At 41.5% G+C, this 15172-nt stretch overlaps 2 protein-coding genes across 2 annotated transcripts in view; one reads left to right on the forward strand and one right to left on the reverse strand.

Annotated features, from left to right (window-relative positions):
• Positions 1-7552: 7552 nt before the first annotated feature.
• LOC107274835 lies at positions 7553-10571 on the forward strand. Its single transcript, XM_025079703.1, has 8 exons — positions 7553-7823; positions 7927-8118; positions 8181-8345; positions 8417-8546; positions 8678-8804; positions 8921-9175; positions 9246-9423; positions 9509-10571. Exons 1-8 carry the CDS (start codon positions 7568-7570, stop codon positions 9634-9636), a joined length of 1431 nt encoding a protein of 476 aa, XP_024935471.1. The 5' UTR covers positions 7553-7567; the 3' UTR covers positions 9637-10571.
• A 2357-nt stretch (positions 10572-12928) lies between these two features.
• The window catches only part of LOC107274836 (enoyl-CoA delta isomerase 2, mitochondrial), a gene marked incomplete at its 5' end in the record, with an annotated part of 55658 nt that continues 53414 nt past the window's right edge, over positions 12929-15172 (reverse strand). Inside the window, 1 exon segment of the mRNA XM_015754392.1 lies at positions 12929-13320. Within this exon segment, the coding sequence (XP_015609878.1) occupies positions 13165-13320 (156 nt within the window).

Raw genomic sequence — 15172 nt, forward strand, 5'->3', positions numbered from 1 at the left:
ATTATGATTTAATGGTCATTTAATAATTAATAAAATTTTAGGTGATTCCTTATCGAGTACTACTTAACTGGTCCGTGCCAGGAATTCCAAAGTACTTACTTTGAACGTACTAATAGTATCCTAAAACTATAAGTGTGTTATTAAGCTTTTACCGTGATTATTTTTGACGAGTTATTGTGAATTAGCTGTATACATATAAAAAGTTGACATTGGTTTTGCGTTTGATGACTGGCATCATGAACGCGAATTTATGTCAAGAAATGCACGAACCCGCCCAGTAGTACTGGATAAGGAATCACCTAAAGTTTTATTAATTATTAAATGACCATTAAATCATAATCAACTACGGGAAGCAGTAGTAATGTAAAAGAGTAGTGAAAACGTTATAAGAAATTTTGAAAATACAATTAAAATGATGGGCCAGTGCTAGATCATATAATAGGAAAACATGTAGTGACTTATGTACTTGGCCTCAATAATGTGATATCAATACTTATTATTAGAGGAATACACAGCACTCCTGTACTTGGCGTAGTTTTTTACACGTAAGTGTTTTTTTGGGGATTATTATACTACTACTATTATTATATTAATATACAGCATTTAATAAAAAAATTAGCAAAATGATATGTATTATTTTTGTAATTAAATGTAAAGAACACTCAGCTTTAATGAAACAGGCCTTAACTCATGTCGCCTGATATACATCGCGAATATTGTACCGTACCACCACCACCACCAGCGCCGTAGATCTTATTATCCTGCGCATACCGGCGATCCGCCAAACGCTTCTTTCGCACAAAAGCGTCGTAGTACTCTCGGACGATTCTATCGTTTTCCCGCAAATCAGCGTTAAATACATTCTGGAAGGCATGCATCCCGAAGCCGCAGGAGAGGTAGTGTAAAAACATCATGCAGAACTGGTCGCACACCGTCGACGTCTCGCTCTCAAGCTACTGAGTATTCCACCGGAAGGATCGACAGTTCCGTTGGAGTCTCGATGCGTGGTAATGATTCAGTGGCGGTAATCCGTAACTGTCAAAATAGTATCCGTCTCCGTCAGCGTTCACGTACATGGCAACCCAATGCGCTCCCGGGTTCGTATGATCGTCCGTGTTGGCAACAATGGCAGCGGGCTTCGACCAGTTTCGGCGTATTCTATTAGCTGCGTAGACACCCGTCGTATGCGCCGATATACCGCAAAGACCGAGGTAAAGGTCTAGCGTGTTCATATATGCGGTCCGTTATTCCGAAACCAACATTCAAGGCGTAAGGCGTCGTTTAGAGCACAGGTTAACGATCTCCGTGCTTCCTTACAGACGTGAACGATGCACTTGTAATGGTCACGATTCGGTGGGAAGTCCTCGTATGGTGAGTTATTGGGGGTTTCATCCAAATTTATAACCTCTCGCGCCATAACGATCTGCAGAAAAAGCACGCTCTCTGGACCCCGCGTGTATATGTTCCGCGAAGTACCAGCTATATTTCGGAGATTGGTGTATAACTGTTTGTACGTTATACCACCGTCGTACCACTCTAGACTGTGTTGATAGCGGGTCATGGTATTGTTCTCGCTTTTGATCGTCGGTGGTAATTCGTTGAAATCACAGGGCGGTGAAACGATCCAGTGGCCTATGTATCTTCGCCCAGACGCCCCTCGGAGTCTTTGAAGTATTCGATCTCGATGACAAAATCCATGGTCACGATGCTAACTCGAAGACGTTCAACGAGAAACTAACGACAATGCTGACGATCACCCGCGATGTCGAGTACACAAAAGATCATGACGCAGACCTCAAACTGCTGACCTATGTATTTTCTTCGATTGTTTAGCCACCGTAATCGACGACGATTTGCCGTACGGCGTCGATCTCCAGAACGTTATCGTACTCAGCGTAGACGATACAGTTCATAGTGGCGGCCAACGATTCGTCGAAGCGTACCTCGATTCGTACACTACCGTGCTTGATCAGGTTCCAGTGGGTGTTGCTATTTGCTGAGAGATCGGGTGTAAGATCGAAAACTAACAGGCAGTAGCCGTCTGCGTAAGAGCTCCTAGATATCGAATTACCCTTGTTGAGGAAGTGTATACCCGTGCCGCTGAAGAGGGTTTGATACGCGTCCACGTAAAGACCGGCTTTGCCGAAATCGGTCTGCAGGGCTTTCGAGGGTACTTGAACACCGTCGACGTGCAGCGATAAGAAATTAATACAATAGTTTTTAAAATTGAACGGGTTGAACTGATAGTTACGGTTGAAGGCCTTGTTATCGACGTAACCTATTATAATACGCTTAGGTAATTGGCCGAGACTCACGTTATCCATCGTGCCACCGTGCAAGCCGGCGTGCATTGTCAGGGCCTTGACCTCAACACGCGTAAGCGGATACTTGGCAGTTGTCTTAGACAGTATTTTAGAGTGCGCTATTAGAATACCAGGGTTTATTTTGGCGCGTCTAACGAGGAGCGTAGCCTCCATCATATGTAAAGAGCACTTGCTCTTGGGGTCCGTGAAGGACAAACCATTTCTCCTGCGTACGAGTCGTAAACGGAGCTCGACGCCGTTTAATAAAAATTTTTCTTGGTTAAACACATCGCAGTGTAAAGGACGAATCAGATCGACCGTCTTGTCTTTACCGACGAACGCTTGCCTATTCGCGAGGCTATATTCTTGCTCGCTGTATCGTCCATATAACCGGGCGTGTCGTCGTACCAGAGCACGCTTGAGAGGTGTGACCCCTTAGCGGCGGGCCCGTAATTCAATTGTGTCTCTATATAAGCTCTGTAAGGGTACGCGTTATTAGGCGGCGATACGAGCTTCTGATTAAAAAATACATCCACCTGATTGAATAGCGAGTGTAGCAGATTGTTAACAGGGGCTACTTTGCTCAGAGCGTCCGGCGCTAACGCATCCTTGGATCGCAGCTGTACGTGTAAACTCAGCATGGTGTGTGTTAGGTCGAGGTACTCGTCGCCGTTACCCGAGAAAACCGAGAAAACTACCGATACCATGACCTCGCTGATACGGCGATCCCGCGAACACCCGAAATTTCGTGGAGGGTCCCCCACCTATCTGCGAATCATAGTAATCGGTGTAATGAGCCATCAGTCTAGCTGTTTAAAGTGTAGTGTTACGGAGAGCGTCCCTGGTTCGTATGGTATGGGGTCGCCCAGGTGGTCTCTTATATCGATGTCGATCGTTTAAAAAGTCGTGCGGAACAGCGGTATGTACTTTAACGGTGAAAACGAGAGCACTTTTACGGCAGCGTACGCGTATTTGTTATCCGTCTGCAGGGGAACCACGCGGAGCAGGGGCGTTTGGACGTCTCCGATGATATATGGATGCAGACGTCGGTGTAAACGAAAAGCATCTTGGGTAGGGCGTTGATCAGACTAGCTGGTTGATTGGCCATCACAATGGGTTCTGCTTTCGATACCACGACAAACTCGGTAAAACCTAGGATGCGCGCCAGAGATCGGCAGAGTCTCATCTCGTACGGATCGTCTAGATCGTTATCGGTAGAGACGAACGATACGCTCGCGTAACCGCCTCTACAGAGTGCTAGTTTCAGACGGCCCCTCATAGCACTGGTAGCGTTTATTTCGTCAATGAGTGTCCTTACGTCATCGTAAACGCCGTGCGCTACGTTAGAACACCTCATCATAAGGCCGACTATCGGTTCTTTGTGGTTCTTCCTCGGTTTGGTACAGGTGGTGACCATGCCTACGTAATCCCAGTCTTTTAGCGCTACGGGCACGTGAAAAAGGTCATAGGAATCTGTATTTCAACCAGAGCAACAGACCATGTCCCGTATAAATCGATCTGATGCGGTAGATGCCTCGTAAAACTGGTAGTTTTATTTTCGGAATAGTACGACATACTGCTGTTACTAGGAAGGACGAGATAAAATTGGTCCTTCATTGCTTTTTAAGCGAGATGCCGGTATCCACGAATTAAATTTCTCGGGTTAACCGACCCAGCTGACCAGTACTTTTTGGGCTTTCCCACGACCGCTTCGTTTTATTATACGATCGATGAGAAACGTGTCCTTTGCGAGGTCCTTGCGAAGTCGAACGAGCTCCTCTTCATAAAAAATACCGTCAATCTCCTCGCCGGCGAGATCTTCTAAGATGTAGACGGGCGGTTCCCTCGTTGTACCCAGGCGTACGATTTTAAAAATCTCTCGAGTCCACCTACCCTCGTAACCTTTCGCAAAAGGGTTCCTAGCGCTACTGAGGCGTACCAGGTCGCCGACAATGTATTCAGGGACACGCGTGCTCGCTAATGCGTACCGCGTAGATAGGTTCATACGTGCCTTATCGGCATTATACTTGGTTACGTCGACTGAGCGCATTCTTATCCCTGAGTGTCGTGTCCTGTTGTATGATTCCACGAGGTTCTGAAGAATATCCATGTACCGCCGTGTGCTTCTATGTGTAAAGTAGCACCACATACGCTCCTTCAGAGTACGATTGTAGCGTTCGACGACACCTGCCTTTACGTCGGGGCTGCGCGCTACATGGAATCCTATACCATGTTCCTCCTACGCCAAATTCCTCCTCTGTACACGAGCTCTGTGTCAGCTCGATAGGGCGCGGTACGATTGTTACACGGGGCGGTGTCTGATTACCGAAAGACGTCGTGTTGCTCCCCTCCCTCCATAGACGCTGATTACCGATAAATTCGCGCGGTATACCAGTAGTACGGAGGAACCGCGCAAACTGCCGACTACCCGCCGGTCTCGCTGTTTTTCTCTCACGCATAGCGTCGTTGATTAAATCAACGATGTTGGCATCCTACACGACGACTCCACCGATACGCGTAACGCCCTGTTTATCTCACGAGATGCGTGGCGAACCAGCGTTGCGCATCCTTCCTAGTAAGAGCTTAGCCTTAGTTCTGTACTTTTGGGGTACGCTAGCGATGATGTCGTCGTCGTCATCGTTGGTCGAGCTCCTGGTGTTATCCGCAGAATTGTTATTTTTTTTCTTGTCGTCGTTATCGCCTCGCCTATCCTCGTCGGCGTTATTTCGCAGGTGCTCGATAAAATATAGATAACTCTGCAGCACCTGATTGTACATCTTCCACTTTTCGAGTTCATCGATGAAATTCGGCGAATGTAGGATCTTCTTCATGGATGCGTCTAATCTGCTTGAGGGGGTCCCGGAGGCTGCACGGTGTTTACGGTCTCGACACCCTGGTGCTGCTGCTGGTGGTGGTGAGGCGTATGAGGCATCGCACGGTAGTGTTGCTGGTCCACGCTCTCCTGAGGGATGATAACCATCTTTTTGGTGTGCTCCATCTCGATCTCTCTCTTCGCGGCGTATACCCGTATCCCCTTCCCCCTATGAGTTTCGATATGATGGTGCCCAGTATGGGCGCTAGCAGAAGAGGTAACAAACCACCGCTCTGAACGATAAAACGTTTTCTAGTTTTGACGGCGGAACCTGGCCTGGATAAACGTCTCAACAGTGGCGCGTGTTTTCGTAAGCGACGTTTTTGAGTCCGTTTGAGAGGCACGTTATCGCGTAGAATATTCAGAGCGCGTTCGCATGTACAGTTGACGAGTCGTGGGTCGGCTACGCGTAACATGGCGATACGCTGTTTGCTATCCAGATGGCAAATAGCCTTTAACACTATAACGTGCTTTCGGCCTATTGCGACGCGTGCGCTGGATACCATTACAACCGAATGACTGGTACGTCTCGATTGGTGTATGCGCCCTTTATACCCTTTCGCGGTACGTACACGTAGTGGAACGGGTCCGAGGGAAACACGCACGTGCGAAAGCGACAGTTATCGGGGGTCGATTGCTTCAAATCGAGTAGTAAATAACCGTGCGGTTGGGCCGTGACATCGCGGTAGACTTCCTGTACGAAGCGCGGATTTTCAGGAAACATCTCTCTGGCCAGATACTGTATCTGCGTTCTGTCGCGCGGGTTTTTAAATACAACGATGTAGTTGGCGTTCAACGAGATATCGCGTTATCCAGGCCCCTGATGAAAGAGATTCTGCGTGATAAAGATAACGCTGATGTTCTTATGATGGCTGCCTTTGGTAAAAAGGTCGACCACTGTGTAATTGGACGATTCCCTCATGAGATCGTCGATGATGACGAGTTTCGGGCGCGGATAGTTGCCGTAATCGGTGTTTTGCGGTAGTCCCTCGTGAAACTCTACAGCATTCCCGTACTCCCTGTACCCCTCCTGCTACACAAACACAAAACTAAAAACTAAACTTTGATACGAGATAACGGATCCTCCAGATCGCCGCCGAATTGGCAAACATCGGATCTCAACGATCGTGTAAGCGGAAGGCGACGCGTGCTGTCTGGATCTAAGATCCAGCAGCTAAATCTATGGTCCAGTTAATCTCGATCAATTACAAAATCATGTAGCTCGGTAGCGTCATTCACCCCGAATAGCCCTCTCCAATTCATCCAAGCCCTCTCGATCCATCTCTCTCTTTCTTCTTTACACTGCTCTCACTCTCATTTTATACTTTTCTATCTACACTTTCTCTTACTCTCTCTGTCTATCTCGCTATCCACTTTTGGCAGACGCACCGTCCAAGACGTCAGCTACACCGAAGTGATGCTACCCGATAGCTCGCCCGCTAACGTGCCCTAGTGGCGCGGAGGAATATTACCCATGGGGTCAATCAAATTCGCGCTAGCCCCTACGCGGCCCAATTCGCACGTGATCTTCAATTGTCTCCGGGATCCTAGAAAAATAGATCTGCGCATCTTCTCCTCTTCTGGGCGATTGCAGTGTCTTTTCTTGGGGCGGGAATCTCATCCGCATCCTATCCCTCGTTGTACGGCTCCAGGCCGCCACTGCAACCCCCTGATGCTACCAGAATCTTGGATCTTCTTGCGGCGTCCTTCCGCGTAGGTGGCCTCGCTCAGTGGTGCTTTGCGGTCGCGCTGGCCCTCCTCCTGTTGGCTACATCACGTTAGTGCTGCTGATTGCATTAACCGGGTCCCTTTGCTGTAGTCAGGGCCGTCGCTGGTGTTCCACGGACCTCGTTACTTATAATTTTTCTCCGATCGGTTCCCTTACGGGACCGACCACCGCTAGTAACATACAAAATACAGACCCCAAAGGCAATTAATAAATATTCTACACGCTAAATTCAGTCCACGCTCGACGCAAATGTTAGATTGCCTTGCTCAGCATTACTGTCCGTACCATTCTTGTTCTTTGTCGTGATCTCTCTTTCTTCCTGCTCATCCACCTGTAATGTGGCAGTGTTGGTGTGATTTCTGGAAATGTGAGAGAGTGTGAGATGTCGTGTATAATATAATGATGTCCCTAAATTATCATAATATATAACTTATAGTAAGTAACGCATGTTCGTCGAGGATCAGTTACATTCATTGTGGTTCTTAACCTTTTGCTAATGGGAGTATTAAGGGGGTGCTGAGGGGGGGGGGCAATAGGGAACACATTCTCTAAACCTGAATATTTTCCTGAACGTAATAGACGCGAAAAAACGTGTATTATGACATGAGCAATAATAAAGCCTTTTATCATTATATTTCACAGGTGTTTTACAAACATTTCACAATGAGTAACGACAAGCAAGAAGTCTTGTATGGATGTAAATTCATACTTGTCGAATTCCAAGACGATTGTCAAAGTGGCAATAAACTTTTACCAATAGAGTTGGTACCGAAGACGTGGGTAAAAGTAGTTGAAGGTCAATACTTTTGTAAATATCCCCCAGAAAAAGTCTTCGAGTATGTAGGAAAATGGACTAATGAAGAAAAAGATCCGGAACGTAGCTGGAAATCTTATCCAGTTATACTCTTCCATGGCGCAGGTAATAATGCTGATTAATCAGTAAAATTCTACTGTGTCTCAACTATTGAGTTAAATATTAATAGAAATTGGTATTGCACAAGTTTTATAATTTTTCCATCTAGCTGATTTCGATCAAGGCAAAAGACGTCTTGGAAGAGCATATCAAACGCGAAGCTGTGCCATTACTGATGGCGAAAGAAGGAAAAGCTCGGTTAAAGATGACGTTATTTCAAATTCTGATATCCATAAAATGCTCTGTGTCAAAACTTCCATGAACGTGAATTCGAACGACGGAGAAACAGGCAGCGAAACCGGTAATATGCAAAATTTACTTTATTATAAAACTCACTTTGATTAATAATTTATAAAAATCCAGATTCAGTTTCACATAAATGGAGATCGCAAGGGACTAGGCTAAAGCAACGCGCATCGTTGAAGAAAAAGTCGAGGAACAGACATGATGTCTCTGATGACAGTTCAGATTCCAAAGCATCGACCGACTCGGCTTATTCGCCAATCGGGAATCTCAAGAAACAATCTCGTAAATAATTGGGTTCTTTTTTTTTCTTACTTCATAGTATTCGAATGTCAAAGAAAGATTTTTTTTCGAAGAAAAAAGCAAACACCGTGCATCTCGTTCTATGACGAATCCACATTTGAAAACCGCAAGTATCGACAATATTGAAGTTGTGTTGCTGGAAATCGATCTAACGGAGACCGAGGACCCGCGTCACCCACAAACGTTATAAACAACAATAAATTTCACCTCGAAGGTTAGTTATAAAACAAAAAGACTTGATAATACATTTGACGGATCCTATTTGTACTTAATCGTCATTTCTTTTATTACCCAGGCACTGTAAATTCACAAAGATTCAGGGAGGGTCGAACTCAGAGATCTAAAGGCGATGATCATCAAAGTAACAATAGCAAGGACTTGGAGTCGGAACTACACACAACCTCTAAAACTGTGAAAAGGTCATCTACTAAGAAAAGGAATGTGAATGAAATTAATCGAAATGGTAAGATCAAAAAACTGAATTTTAATTAACAAAGACTTAATGGTAAAGCATAATTCATTTCACATATATATGAAATGTTCATTTTCATGTACAGTTCATTTTTGAGGCTCTCGAAAGCTCTATTAACCAAAGATTAAAATCTGTCAAAGACAGCATTCTTTATAACATTGAACATAAATTGGAAGAACTGAAACTGGCTATCGTGGCGTCCAACATTCCTCGAGTTCCCCACGAAACTGTTGATACATTGGTTAAATCCGTTAACACGCCCTTGCCGATTGGAAGCTTGAACGATTTTTTGGAATTCGATAAAGCTGTAAGCGAAGAGCAAAAGAAAAAAGACGCATTGGTAACTTTTCTCTACTAATATTATTTAACGTCAATTCTCTTAAACTATATTATATTTCAAATATTTTTAGATTGCTCTGTTCAACTTCCTTTGCTTCGAACACCCATCGAGTCAGAAATGCATTGATAACGCGCTGCCAAGAATTTTCCGGAAGAAAGTTCAGGGAAAATATTCGGGTCAAGGAAAAAAGGTTAAAGGAGTCGGGAAATTGGATTTCAGCGCTACAGCGACTTTTGCGTGTTTTCAAGGTGGGTTTATTACAAGAACAAGACTTTTTTTATATCGTATAATTTATATTTGATTCATGTTTTATTTTGTTTTTTTTTTGTACAGAGGCAATAAGAACGAAGTTCGGCGAATCTGACGAATCCAAAGCACTGAATTCGAAGATTGGTATTTGGCTGTCGAATTTTGGAGATCGAGAAGGTGGACGTCAGGAGCGTCCCTTTTTCGAGAGCTGAGCATAAGCTTTGAAAAAAAAAACATGATTCCCCTTCCCCTTACATTTTGCAAAATCAGGAAAAGGTTTTTATTACCATCGCATATTCTTCAAATGCTTTAAAAAATGCGTATGAAACAAATCTGTTTTTTTTCGATATAATTATTTGCTTCTCATTTTGCTATTTAATCTAAACAACACTTTTCATAGAAAATAAAACGTTTGTAGTATCGAATTAATGTTGTGCTGTTTCTCTTACATTTCGTTGTCATGTTTCATGACTTTTTTATCTTTAAAAAAATATAAAATTGTAAATTACAGGCGAGCGACTTACAGTAAAATTCATTTTACTATACTAACATGTCAAATAAACTGTCTTCATTTAACAATAAATCGAGCGGTGCGCAAATATTGAAGACTATATTGAACCCCTATAAAGATTGAGTGTTGGGCCATCATCGGGGTATTACATCGGCCGAATATTAAAATTACTTCTCTGCTTAGGCACGCATCCAACAGTGGCCTTATATTGAGAGCAGATGATGGGGCCGTCGTTGAGCATTTATATTGGCTGATTATTGCGACCAATTCTTGGTCTATGCAAGCGCCCAATGATGGGCTTAAATCGAGTGCAGATTATTGGCCTATTCAAGATTAGTCATTTTGGGGCCAATATGGACTGCCAACATTGGCATAAGGTTATCATCCAAGATTTGCTTGATGATTGGACCAAGCTTGAATGTCAATGTTGGCACTATCGGCAGCGAGGTTAGCCCAAGCATCGACCCGTTCCGATTAACCTCCGTAAAGTTAGCCGGGCAACTTCGACTTATCGAATTTCTGTACTTGCACATCGATTGTTAGTCATTTGTTATTGATTGTTAGACTAATTAAAACATTTGTTAGATAATAGTTTCTTTGCAATAACGAAAATAAATTTTAGTGTTAAGTTAGCCGAAAAATACTGATTTTTTCACAGTTTTTGTTTCGAAACGGGTGCAATCGATATGAAATCGTTTGTTAGTCCCGAATAAACTAATTAAAACATTTGTTAGATAACGATTTCGCTTAAAATAGCGAAAAACCATCTATCGTCTCGCTGGCCGGGAGTGGGGGTAAGGCATGGAATATGCGATGTGAAGATAGCTGGAAATATAATTAAGAGGTCAAAACTGGAAGCTAATGTTTTTTTTTTTTAAAAAAAACTAATACCTTGGGGTGTGACAGCATTGGAATTCTTAGCTAATCTAACCTAACATAACAAATGTTTTTATTAGTTTATTCGGGACTAACAAACGATTCCACATCGATTGCACCCGTTTCGAAACGAAAACTGTGAAGAATAATTATATTTCTGGATATCTTCACATCGCATATTCCATGCCTTACCCCCACTCCCGGCCAGCCAGACGGCAGACGTTTTTTCGCTATTTTAAGCGAAATGGTCATCTAACAAATGTTTTAATTAGTTTATTTGGGACTAACAAATAATTCCACATCGAATGCACCCGTTTCGAAACAAAAATTATGAAAAAATCAATATTTTTCGGCTAACTTAACACTAAAATTTATTTTCGTTATTGCAAAAAAACTATTATCTAACAAATGTTTTAATTAGTCTAACAATCAATAACAAATGACTAACAATCGATGTGCAAGTACAGAAATTCGATAAGTCGAAGTTGCCCAGCTAACTTTGCGGAGGTTTCCGATTATCCTACATGGGGTATGTTGGTTCTCGAAGATAGTTCTTTCTTTGATTTTTCGCTATCAGTGTCGTGTTAAGGAAAAATACGTTACAGGTATTACAAGAAAAATGAATGGTACCACAGTATTGCCACGTGTAACCACTCAAGTGATATCTACTAACTTCGAAACCAAATCTTTCAGAGATGAAAATTCAAGTGGAACAAGAGTATCACTCATGGAATGTGAATATAAATGGTATAATAAATCCCATTCCGCGAATGGCATTAATTCATTTTCACAAATTGGATAAAAATACCCTTTAACGAATTAGAAAATGAATGGCGTACTATATGGTAAGACAAATGGGAATTTATACCTTTGGCAAAACCCATTGAATTTTCATTGATAGATGATTGACGTACTCAATGGGATTATTTTAATAGTAATAAAGGGTAGACGACTTTGCCCAAAAGGGACAGTTCGAAAGTATTAATGCGAAACAAATGGTTAAATAATAATTACTATATAGTTTTCTGTGTTACAGTGTTCTGCAAAGTAGAAAAATTATGAGTAGTTTCATAATTTTTTAAGCACAATCGTATAACAGTATGTGTCTCATGTAATCTATATCGCAAAAAAAGTTTGCGCCGACATGTGCATTTGTGCGCACGCAGGAGACTTTACATATGTATATTAAAAATTTAAATGAAACATCAAGCTGATCGCCTTGAAAATTGTATGACAAGTTAATTTCCGGATGTAGATGACACATTAGTGTACGCAAATGTCTAACATTCCTGACTTGAAAATTGAGCATGCGCAAAAATTTGAACAATGTATATCATATGTCTGCATCCTTTACGTGCGATGTTTTTAATTCACCCTTCGAGGTTTCTTCCAGTCGCTGAATACAAATCAGGACTGGAGATTTTCAAAATTCAAAATTTAAAATGGTGAACCGAAATTCTAAAAATGGGTATTTAGAGATTTTAGAGGTTCCCGATTTCAAATCTGAAATAAAAACGGAAAAACTTAAATTGACAGATCTAATATGGTGGATCGAAATTACAGGAAACCGTCAGATTTACCCCAGTTTATTATTTGAGTATTTTACGACTTCGGCCCGCCAAATTGCATCCGCCATTTTATATTTTTGTATTTCGATTTCAGATTTGCAATCAGTGACCAGGAGAATAGTAAGTCTCGAATCTGAGATAAATCTAACTATTTTTATCAATTTCGGATCGCGAATTTTACTCCACCATCTTAAAATTTCATAATATGTAAGTTTTGACTTTATATTCGTCATTGGCAATGCGAAATATTTCTGGATACAGAGTTTTTATATAATGTGCAAAACTGTGTGCTTTAGATTTTATACAAATCAAAGTACTGTAAAATTTAAAGCCGTCGTATAGTCAGTCATTTTGAATTTCAAAATTTTTACTTCAAATTCGGATTCAACGATTCAAAGTATGTACCTGTAAGTATGAAGTTTTAAACAGATTGGATTGTATAATAAATGCTTTTCTTCCTGAGTTTGGAGAGATGTTGACGTACGGCTTTACCATATTTCGAAGCGTTTAAGGAAAAATAAAATTCCGGATGTAAACAAAATAGGAAGATATGCAAAAATCCAGCATTTTATTTTTAAAATTCCGTGCCCATAAAATTTATTTTTGTCCACAATAACGAGAGTACAAGATGCGAAATCATGGTTCATGCGTTCATGCCTTGAAGTAAATCTGTTTGCTCTGATATTGGTAAAACGGACCTGCTAACTCATAGAATGCCTTGTATAGACGATATTATTGGTACCAATAATTTGAAGCACTTAGTATAAATCCATACTTATCATTATTCACATTTTACTGTTCCTCCTTCCAAAAGCAGTGATTCCTTCAATAAAATCGGGAGAGTCAAGTCTTCGTAAAACTTCCTTAGCTTCATTATCATTGACGTTTAACAGAACTGATTGATCCCATTTCCTTACTAAACGTTTAGTTGCTGTTATAGACTGGAAAAATCAACATCAGAATGATTGTTATTAATCTAGCACAGTACATATATGTATACAGTTGAGTTGTTTAAAGTATAACAAACTTCTGGTTTGCTTAAAGGTTGAATAAAACCTTACTTTGCTTTGGCTTACTACATTTTGACTCTCTTCTTAAGGCCATTCTACAATGCAACGGGACATGTAACACGGAACACATAAGCGGCGCGATATTCAATTATATAATTCCATTGGATCCTCCAATCAAGAAGGAGAAAATCGTTTTTAAAACCGAGCGTTTACTAAGTCTCTACGATTTTGGCGACGTCCGGATATAGCAACGATACGGAAGCGGTTGCTAGGGTCGTTAAGGATTTCACGGAGCACGTAACGTTATTGTCAAATGTCATTACCTGTCACCTGTCATTACGAACTCTATAGACGAGGTCATTATCAATATCGTTAGAGAAATCAAATTTCTCTACGATAAAAGTCATCGTGACTTTAGAAATTAAGTAATGATTTACTTATCTACATGAATAAACGCATACACATTTTTTAATATATTTATATATTGACAGATAATGACAGGTGACAGCTAATGATATTTGACAATGACGTTACGTGCTCCGTGAAATCCTTAACGACCTTAGCAACCGCTTCCGTATCGTTGCTATATATTTTTAACGTACACCGTTACGGATTACAGAACGGGGCATGCTGGATGTTACTCATCACGTTACGTGCTCCGTGAAATCCTTAACGATCCTAGCAACCGCTTCCGTATCGTTGCTATGTCCAAGACGTCGCCAAAATCGTAGAGACTTAGTAAACGCTCGGTTTTAAAAACGATTTTTTCTTCTTGATTGGTGGATTCAATGGAATTAGGTAAATAAACAATTGAATATCTTGCCGCTTATGTGTTCCGTGTTACGTGTCCCGTTGCATTGTAGAATGGCCTTTATTATGTTTTTACCTCCGTATGCAGTAAAGAAGAAATTGGTAGATGTAGTGCAAGAATATGGGGAAAATAGTATATTGTGCATCAAGGGTGTAAGTCAAATAATTCTGACGAGTATCAAGTTTGTTGCACGAGCGAAGCAAGGGTGGAATTCACACGAGTCAAATTATATCCTTTCGTCCTTGATGCACACGATATTTCTGTCTGGCTCCATTTAAAAATGCGACATCTAGGTTAGACTCGATAAAAAAAAGTTTATTTCACGAATTTCGGAGTAAAAAGACTTTTAAATCCTCCATAGCGGGCGCAGAAATTTGTCTATGTCTGGTTGCGACATGTGCATGTACAGTCGTCACCAGACAGCAATTCACTACCCTATGACAAAGAAGATATTGTTACGATCGCTCCCTGGAATACGCGGAATGTGGTTATGGTTTACATTTGATTCGAGAAGGAACGATTGAGAATTATGAAAATTTGATGAATGTTTTTTAGAAAAGGCAGTTAGGATAGTCCGTTGGTCAGATTTGCCGGTGTTAAATGGTATGTCCACGCGTTAGGTCGGCCCTGTCTTTGACTGTTTTATTTCTTGCTACCGCGCACCACTTGTATAGTATTACACAACAAGGGTGCGCTATCCGACTGAGCTACTTGATTTAAATTTAATTTTGGTAAGTTAAAACACTCGGTTTCTATTGATTACCTAAAGTCGTTACTATGTCTACGCGATATGTTAATTGGTACAGTAGGTAAAGAATCGGAACAAATAGGAATTAGGTGCTAGAGGACTTTCCACTCGATGTGAGATCAATGATACAAAATATGTATACAAAATAATGTAAATATGGATGGATACAAAAAGACGATTTTTAGTCTTTCCAACCCTATTTAACGACTTTGTTTCTTATCCCT

This window comes from Cephus cinctus, unplaced genomic scaffold (genome assembly GCF_000341935.2).
Source record: "Cephus cinctus unplaced genomic scaffold, Ccin1 Ccin1_scaffold0116, whole genome shotgun sequence".
In the NCBI taxonomy this organism is placed as follows: Eukaryota; Metazoa; Arthropoda; class Insecta; order Hymenoptera; family Cephidae; genus Cephus; species Cephus cinctus.

Coding starts and splice junctions, on each gene's coding strand:
- LOC107274835 (XM_025079703.1), top strand. CDS start 7,568: ATGAGTAACGACAAGCAAGAAGTCTTGTATGGATGTAAATTCATACTT. Junction 8,346..8,416: donor GAATCTCAAGAAACAATCTC/GTAAATAATTGG, acceptor TTTTTTTCGAAG/AAAAAAGCAAACACCGTGCA. Junction 9,424..9,508: donor GACTTTTGCGTGTTTTCAAG/GTGGGTTTATTA, acceptor TTTTTTGTACAG/AGGCAATAAGAACGAAGTTC.